The 10,104-nt window shown below is 34.2% G+C and overlaps 1 protein-coding gene across 1 annotated transcript; it reads right to left on the bottom strand.

Annotated features, from left to right (window-relative positions):
• Positions 1-8,928: 8,928 nt before the first annotated feature.
• On the bottom strand, positions 8,929-9,720 carry LOC143604973 (uncharacterized). Its single transcript, XM_077081270.1, has 2 exons — positions 9,394-9,720; positions 8,929-9,306 (listed from the first exon to the last, which is right to left on the bottom strand). Exons 1-2 carry the CDS (start codon positions 9,718-9,720, stop codon positions 8,929-8,931), a joined length of 705 nt encoding a protein of 234 aa, XP_076937385.1.
• Between the last annotated feature and the right edge of the window lie 384 nt (positions 9,721-10,104).

Below are 10,104 nucleotides of genomic sequence, written 5' to 3'. Positions count from 1 at the left end.
CAATTTATTGGCACACTAGCAAGACTTTGATTGTGTATATTGTTTGTTAAGCTTTGATTGATTATCACCAAATATGCTTGTTTGCTTATTTATCATTTATCATATATATATATATATATATATATATATATATATATATATATATATATATATATATATATTTGTTGTGTCAAAATCTGATGATCATCTCACTCAACATGTGTTGTTGACAAACTCTTTTATCTTCTACGCATATGCAGGTTGCTTTGTATTGAATATTGAAGTTGGACACTTAGACAAGACCTTAGGGTTTAACAAAGAAAATCATTGCTTAAGTTTGTTTGGAAATCATATTTAACTATTTGGAATATTTTGTTATATTTGGATATTGTGTGTATATTCTTTGAATAAAATAATTAAATAGATATTGTAATTTATATTCATGATAGTATCTTCGAGCTATAAGCAATTAGATCACGCCCCAGCATTTTCGTCTTAGGTTGGGGTGTGATGTAACATCTCGAAAATACCTCATTCAAGTATTGGGCTAAAAATGACAATTCTGAAACCTAAAGGAGTTAAAATGAAAATTTTGAGTTTCCAGACCCATCGCTCTACGCAATGGGTGGACAGATTTGATCATCGCGCTACGAGATGCCATTCCCTAGAAATTCTGAAAAATGGGGCGCCGCGCTACGCGATGGTCCAGGATCAAAAGGGCATCGCGCTACGCGACATCCCATTAAGAAAATAAGTGACACGTGGCCAACCCCGTGTCAACACGTGGCACTTCCTGGTGAATTGCGGCGTCGCGCTACGCGATGGCCCTAGGAAAAGACCATCGCGCTAAGCTACGGCCTTCAAAACTTCACCTATCAAAGGGGGCTACGGGATTGAACACCATTCATCACAATTTTACACTTACAATCACACACTTAGCATTGGAGATCGTGCCTGGCTGTTGAGAAGATTCGAGGTCCCGTTTTCTCGAAGTTCGTGTAAGAATCGGAGTACTGACGCATCTTAGATCAGTTAAACGAATAGGAAACAAGGTTCTGCCAATCAAGCCGTCATTCTGTATTAGTATTAACATTCCTGAGTACTTATTAAGGTAGGGGTTCTGCCTAAATATTATTTTATTATTTTATATGGCTTAGACCATTGTCAGGGGTATAGCCCAAAACCTTGATCATCATTATTATGATTATAAATGCAAAGGTTATAGTTAAAATGATGTTTCTTCATGATTAAGAAACATAAGCTTTTATATACAAGCAGATATAGTAGTTTCTTCACAACTAAGAAACGTAAGATTTTACATACCAGGGTTATAGTCAATTCAATGTTTCTTCTTGACGAAGAAACCTATCAATAGATGTTTCTTCATGAAGAAAAAAAAAACTCAACACATGATTTTTAAACAAATGAAAAGACTACGAGTCTAAATATTTTATTCAAACAAATGATTAGTCAAGGTTTAAAGCTATCAAAACCAGACTAAAGGTCTACAACTGGATCAAGAGACGATCCAGGTATTTATATAAACCTATTTTGTTATAGATCAGTCCCATTCATTCACAAGGGTTTTCAAACGAGATCACCACATCATTCAGAAAAGACAATCACAATCACAATCACAATCACAGGTGAATACGTTAAACGTTTTACAGTAAGATAAACGGGTTGTTTATCTTAAACAGTCAGTTAAATATGAGATTACGTGATCTCTACATTTTAAGGGATTACGTGATCTCTACAATTTTAGGGATTACGTGATCCCTAACTTACAAAGTAGATAATAAAAGCAACTCAAACCGAGTACACATGTGTTTGGATCCAAACACATCTGTTAACCTATCAATCAAGGCTACGTGGCCGCAGGCAGACATAACGAAAGTTCTCCAATGAGAATCAGTTATTGGAGAACCATAATTGTGGGTGTATGGCAGTGGCACAAGTTCCCAGAATTAAGAGACGTTTCAGTTGAGTTTGTTCCAAAAACTATCTTGTCAGTCAAATGTTTTCAGAGTCAACGATTCACCAGCATATCGCTGATGTATTTTTTTTCCCTCATTACCGGAAAGCAAGAATAGCACAGGTAGCAAGGAATTTGAGTCACTCTTGGAGATAGATGCTCACAGATAAAGATGGCTCAGTTTCTAATAATAAAATATTGTAAACGAGAGTAAACAAAGGTTTGTAAAACAAATACTTGAATATTTATTATTCAAGAGGTTTTCAAAATAAATTAATATTTTATTATAACCAAAGACTTCTACTAATAACCTGCAACTCTGATATATTTTCAAAACAGGTACCAACTACGGGTGTCACGCCTAGGCCCTAAGTTGGGGTGTGACATGTGACACTTATGAACGTACATACATACATACTCGCGTATTTACAAACTATGGCTGTTATACGCACAACTGATTCTTGAAACTCGTGAAACTTACCAACTATTTGTAGTTGACCCGTTTTAACATGTTTTTCAGGTATACCTGACTTGGACTAGAAAGTCAATGTGCTACGTGTTTGACTTGCGATCAATGCGGAGTGAATTGATGCAAGTGTGCTAGTAAGAAGTAAAGCCGCTTAACGGGCTGGAATTAGTATGTATCACCTAGTTGTAAACGAAGTTAGATCAATGTAAAATATTGTAAATTAGTTTGTATTGTTCTTTATAAACAATGTGGTTGATACCAGATGTGTCTGTAACATTTTCGTTTTACGCTTCCGCAATTTGCTAAATGGGGTGTGATATTTAACAATATGACCCAAAAATTGAACTTCGGTAAGCCAAAACTCACACTTCAAAAACTTGGCATACAATTGTTCCTTCCGTGAGATATCAAGGATAGCATGTAGATGCTCTTTGTGGTCGTTTTCGGATTTTGAGTAGATCAAAATGTCGTCGATGAAAACAATTACGAATTTGTCCAAATAGGGTTTACACACATGGTTTATGAGGTCCATGAAAATCGCGGGTGTGTTGGTTATCCCAAAAGGCATACACAAAATTCATAATGCCTATATCGAGTACGGAATGCGGTATTGGGAATGTCATCTTCATTAACGCGAAGTTGATGATAACTGTCACACCCCAAGCTAAGGTGGAAATGCCGGGGCGTGATCCGATTGCTCACAGTTCGAAGATACTATCATAAATATAAATGACAATATCTAATTAAATATTTTATTCAAAGAATACACACAATATCCAAATATAATAAAATATTCCAAATATTGAATATAATCCAAATAATCTTAAGCAAGGATTTTCTTTGTTATATCCGAAGGTCTTGTCTATGTGTCCAACTTCAATCTTTAATACAAAGAAACATGCATATGAGTAGAAAATACAAGAGTTTGTCAACAACACATGTTTAGTGAGATTAATGTTAAATATATATATATATATATGATAGATTAATGTTAAATACGCAAACTAATCCATGTGGTAATAATCAATCAAACCTTAACAATCATATACACAATTAAAGACGTGCTTGTGTGCCAATGAATCGTTGCCAAGCGAATCGGGCTCCGGTTACTAAGACGGTAATATGATCATACTAATGAGCACCCTATACAAGGGAATACGGTGGACCACTCCGGCAATAATAGAACATACACATAAGCAAATAGCAATTAGCAAATAGCATTTAATTGATATACATACAATGATTATGTTTGCGATTGTTTGAGATATATATATGATAGAAAATATGAATAAGTACGCATACGTCCCCAAAACATTTGAAAACAGTGTATAAAAAGGGGAATGACCAAACTCACCTTAAATTAATGATAAACGAATATAAATATGAATAAGCGAGATGTCCACTACATGTAAAACGATATAAATGATTCAAAATCTGAGACTTTAGAGTATGATAATGTAAATAAAAATGAATTCGTTGCCGCTGGAATCAACCCAAACGGACGTTTAGAATTCAACTTATGTTTGTTTTAAGATTTAAGCGAGCTGGTACTGACCAGAATCCGAACAGTGAGTCGGAAGTCGGATTTTGGTCAGTATCCTTAAATAACGTTACGAGAATAAAAGTCTTCTCGACTGAACGTTGAATCCGACGAGAAGTATGAGAAGACGTAAAGTCAAACTTGTTGACTTATTTGCCCTTTAATGAGTTTTAAGCGAATTGACCAGTGAACACCCTTCAACCACCGAAATTGGTTGAAGGTTATTGACTAGGGAATATGTATGAACAATTAATCAGTTTACGACTTACTCGGAAAGTGAAAGAATCAAGAGATATGATGAGTCAAAAATCCACACGCATGCAAAGTCAAATGTTTAAGAGTATGTCTTCAACCAAATAAGCAAAAACCGAGAAGAATGATGATGAAAAGAGGGTAGGACGACTGGAGTAGGGTCTCTAGGGTTCATGTAAAGTTTTATGGCAGATGAATGAGGCTTATTTATATAAGAATAACAAAAACGATCTAATTATGGGCTTTTTACTCGTTTAAGTAAGAATATACGATTTAAATGAAAGAATCACCGAAATATTCATAAAGATTTGATCTTGGTCTGTATGAAATAAATAGGGAGTTGTATTTTAGTTATACTATGATTTCTTGGACCTTAATTCACTCAAACATGCCTAATTTACATGATTTTATACCAAAAACGAGTTAAGAAACAAAATCGAGTAAGAAATCTGACCAGCTCCTCCATAGCACTGCGTGGCCAAGGGGTAGGGTGCCCGTCGCGCGGCGCTTCGGCTGACCAAGGATGGGATTTTTCATTTTTACATGTTTAGTCCTTGTAGTTTGGAAAAAGGTTAATTATTGAACTATTTATGTTTAAAATAAGAAATAAACATTATCTAAAGTTTGAGGGGTAAAATGTGAACATTAGAAACTTAAATATTTGATTCTTGATTAATAATAATAATCTAAAATATTCCCGGGTCGGGTTATCAGTAAACGAATACGGTTTAGAAAATCCAAAATGTTACAGTCTCCCCTACTTTAGGAATTTCGTCCCGAAATTAAGGAAAACCAAAACATAATCGTTTTTGAAAATAATTAAACTTTTAAAGAAAATATCATAACATAGAACTTCTAATAATCGAGGAAACGCTCCAAATGACAATCCGATAAGCGCACTTATATATAGGATGTACCAGTGGCGTATCCACAATGTCCTTATTATTTCAACATTTGTACCATTATCCAAGCTACCTTAGGTTCTAAATCATGACACATAATTATACGTATTATGATTTCCATGTGAGGACTTTGGTAATTACGTGTCGACCCATATAATTACTTAGATCGTCGGATGGTTCGCATAACCCGTTTCATCATGTGGGTTATAAAATATTTAAAACCATCATTTTGAAAGAAACAAATGTTTTGATTATTTAAGTGTAAATTCAGAAGATAATAAATAAATATCCGTGTTTGATTAATAAAATAAGGTAAGTTCTAAAATATCTTTTGCTTATGAAGGAAACAAATTTTCGTAAAATAAATGTTATTTATGAATCATGATAATTAAGACTAAGGAATTGAGGTATAGATACAATATTCTATTAAGTCTACCTTGATGGAAGGAATTTTATTCAAGAGATGAAATACGCAAAAGTTAATTTATAACAAATATTAATATAGTTAATAACATGTGTAATCTTTAAAGATCGTATTTATTAGAAACAAAATTCTTAAGATCGAGAGTATAAGTTTAAACGAGGATTTTGGTGAGTCGAGTTTAGTTAGTTTGAGAACTTATGAGATTAAAGAGAATTTAATATAAAGTTATAGCTTTTCAAGTTTGTGATTTTGAGATGTGATTAATTCGATTAAGATATTCTAAAATATTATAATAGTTAGTAATTAATAATTTAAATATTAATGAAAATGCGAAAATATACGTACTTGAATTAAATTGTTAATAGATTAAATTGGGAAGCGGATATTCCCTAATCACCGAGATAGTCCTATTCCAAATAAATCTTTAAAACTAGTTAAAATATATAGTGGATAATTGAATATATTAATTAGATTAAATTCGGGACTTTGTGGATTTTTCCTTTTTCACAAAAACGTTATAAATATTAAGAATTAAGTAAGTTGAATTATCGATAGTTTGTGGCAATTTCAAGTAAATAAAAAATATTAAATTAATTGTGATACCAAGATGTGAAGTAATATAATAAGATAAACGCGAGGCTAGAAATGCATGAACCACCATGACTATTCTAACAAATACGAATTTATCATTAAAACGTCCAAAATTTTCAAGTCGTATAAAAAATCAAAGTAGGGGTTGAAATATTTATGAACCAACGTTTAGTTTCAACTAAATAACGAACTTAATCAATAAAAAAGTGAGTGATGGGTTTTAAATGGAGATTTATCAAAAAGTCAATTTTAACGGTAACATTTAATTTAATGGAAGATTTAATTTAACAATGAAAATTAAATTTGAAAGATGAGAAATTTAGTTTAATATCAATAAAATTTATAATATTTGAATTTTTAATAATAAATATTTATAAAATGAAAAGTAAGTTGTAAAAAAGTAACATGAAGAAAAACAAGAGGTAATAAAATATTTATGGTTTAAAGTTGAGGGTAATGATTGAAATACACTTGATAATTTATAGTTTGAGAATATGGAAATAAATGAGAAAAGTTGATTTAAATAATATTTTAACGGATATGAGTTTGTATAAGATTTCTTGTTCGAGACATGTTGGTATTGTTGAGGTTGGCGGTTGGTCAGTTAATGGCTTATAACATCAAACTCCTTCGCGATTCTAGTAGTCGAACGACGATCGTGAGAAGCAGATGAACGACATCGATTATGATAATAGATTCTTAGGGTAGACATTCTATGAGGACTAACAACAAAATTGTATAAGAGGATGGGTAAGTTGTGCGAATGAGTTGATATAAGATAATAAAGATGCGTATGTGTATGTATATGTATTATATGAAATTGTGCTAGTGAAGACTCGAGGGCGAGTCAAGATTTAAAATAATGTGTATAAGTTTGAGGCATTTAAGTAAATAAACAATGTTTATAAAATTTTCCAAGAATAAAATAACCAAATATATCAAACGAGTTAACCTCCCATGAGCTTTTCATGGCAATTTGAATGGCCCAACTAAATAAGCAACATAAAGTTTGTGAATTGGCCTCTCATGAGCGTTCCATGTTAATTTGTTGGCCCAATTCAAATAACGAGTAATAAACAATTGAGTTGGTCAGCCCATGAGCGTGTACATGACGTTTAACTGACCCAACTAATTAACGAATTACCTAATCAATGGAGTTGGTCGGACCATGAGCGTTACATGACACTTAACCGACCCAACTAAATATCGAATCAACGAATCAAATATGAGTAGTTGGTGTATCTCGGGAACCACCCCAGACGATACGTTCCAACCAAAAGTCAAATCGAAAATGGTTTAAGAAATGGATAGTTGGAGAGCCCATGGATTTCCATGGATTTTTCACTCAACTAAGCATTTAAAATAATTTAGAAACACAATTTGGAAGTATAACCGTTTAGCCGGTTATGTTACAGCGCAACCGTTTAACCGGTTACGTGTACCACTTAAAGTTACGGCTGTACGACATTTATCATACCCCCATGATTCAAGGTGAAAGAGCAAAACAAAACATGGGAATGCTTAAGGAATTTCCCACAATAAAAGGCAATCTACCAAAAATAAGAGGATTTAAAAAAATATTTTGAAAGTGAGGCGTAACCTCGGATTTCGTATGTGCGTGCAATAAATAAATAAGAGACAATACAATAAACTAATTAATCTAATTAAGTTGTAAACAATTAAATAGCACATAAGACAGTTTAGATAAGCACGTATAGGGTCCTAACATATGACTGGGACAATTTCTAACGACCTATCTTATAACCTTCGGCTCTGATACCAATCTGTCACACCCTAACCTAAGGCGGAAATGCCGGGGCGTGATCCGATTGGTATTAGAGCTCCAAGATACTATCATGAATATAAATGACAATATCTAATTAATTATTTAATTCAAAGAATACACACAATATCCAAATATAATAAAATATTCCAAATATTGAATATGATCTAAATAATCTTAAGCAAGAATTTTCTTTATTATATCCTAAGGTCATGTCTATGTGTCCAACTTCAATCTACAATACAAAGCAACCTCAATATGTGTAGAAAATAAAAGAGTTTATCAACAGCATATATTGAGTGAGATGATCACCAGATTCTGACACAACAACAATATATATATATATAGGTATATATGATAGATAAATGATAAATGATAAATGTTAAATACGCAAACCAATCCATGTGGTACTAATCGATCAAACCTTAACAATCATATACATAACAAAAGACGTGCTAGTGTGCCAATGAATCGTTGCCAAGCGAATCGGGCATTGATTACGATGACTAAAATTTGTCGGTTTACCTTTGCCAAGCGAATCGGGCTCCGGTTACTAAGACGGTCGTATGATCATACTAATGAGCACCCTATACAAGGGAATACGGTGGACCTCTCCAACAATGATAGAATATACACATAAGCAAATAGCATTTAATTGATATACGCACAATGATTATGTTTGCGATTGTTTGAGATATATATATGATAGAAAATATGAATAGGTACGCATACGTCCCAAAACGTTTGAAAACAGTGTATAAAAAGGGAAATGATCAAACTCACCTTAGATTAATGATAAACGAATATAAATATGAATAAGCGAGCTAATGAATAAGCGAGTCGTCCACTACATGTCAAACGATATAAACAATTCAGAATCTGAGACATTAGGATCTGATAATGAAAATAAAAACGAATTCATTTTCACTGGAATCAACCCAAACGGACATTTTTACACGAATTCGTGCCCGTCGCGCGGCACCCCGGGTGACCAAGGATGGGATTTTTCATTTTTACATGTTTAGTTCTTGCATTTCATATAGTGCAAGACGATAGGGTGCTTTAGCAATGGGATTCGCTACAGGTACGAGGTCAATACGAAACTCGACTTGACGAATAGGAGGAAGTCCAACAACGTCATCAGAAAAGACGTCGGGAAAATCACGCACAATTGCAATATCTTGAATCTTCTTCTTATCTTTATCCTTCTCCACCACGAGCGCCAAATAGGCAACATACTTCTTACCCAAATAATGTTGAGCTTGAAAGCACGACATGAGATTAAGCTTAGAAGCAGGCGTACTACCGAATACTTTAAGAACACAACCATCTTTAAGAGGTATATGAAGGAACTTCTCAAAACAAAAGACCTCGACATGGTTAAGAGTTAGCTAGTCCATCCCAACTATGACATCAAAACTACCCATTTGCATTGGAATAAGATCGATACGGAACTTGACCTAATTAAGAACTATAACAGAATCCCGAATAACCGAATCAATAGTAATCGAATTTCCATTTGCTACTTCTACGATAAAAGGCTTAGACAACCTATCCCAATGCTTATCAATAATATATGCAAAGTCTAAAGAGATAAAACTCTTATCGGCACCAGCATCGAATAACACAGAAGAAAAATGGTTACTAATAGAGAATGTGCCATTCATCACATCACTTGAACTTTGGGCATGATTCACATTCATCCTGAAGGCACGACCATTCGAACCTTGAGGGGTTGGAGCAACTTGATTAGTTGGGGGGACTTGAATAGCAGGGACTTGAGCAGTTGCATGTGGAACAGCCATGAGTTGTGGAACTTGAGGAGCATAGGTGTGAGGTACAAAGCTTTGAGGAATTGGGGGTTGATAAGTTTGGACTTGATAGGCTTGGCTATTGTAGTATGGTGTAGGCACAACTTGGGCTTGATGCGCATAGTATGGTGGATGCATAACATGGGCTTGATGGGCATGGGCTAGCAAAGGGCACATATTGCAGAGATGACTAGGATCTCCATAATTGTAGCAAGCACGGGTATTTGGAACACCGGTTTGAGCTTGAGGGTTATTAGCAGGTCTAGGTGCAGGTTGTTGTGGAGCGGCTCATGTGTTAGGAGGTACACAGCAAGTATTGGCAAGATGCCCCGCCGGTTACACGAAGTGCAAAGACGGCAAGTGGTTGAAGCAAGATGA

Source organism: Bidens hawaiensis, unplaced genomic scaffold, assembly GCF_021521415.1.
Source record: "Bidens hawaiensis isolate Kalapana, Puna unplaced genomic scaffold, B.hawaiensis_p1.1 tig00067470_1, whole genome shotgun sequence".
In the NCBI taxonomy this organism is placed as follows: Eukaryota; Viridiplantae; Streptophyta; class Magnoliopsida; order Asterales; family Asteraceae; genus Bidens; species Bidens hawaiensis.
This window is presented reverse-complemented; position numbering and strand designations above follow the sequence as displayed.

Bases quoted from the DNA above. Each gene is read 5' to 3' on its own strand.
- LOC143604973 (XM_077081270.1), bottom strand. From the start codon at position 9,720: ATGGCTGTTCCACATGCAACTGCTCAAGTCCCTGCTATTCAAGTCCCC. The intron at 9,307-9,393 runs GTTATAGTTCTT...GGGATGGACTAG, and splicing joins ATTCGGTTATTCGGGATTCT to CTAACTCTTAACCATGTCGA.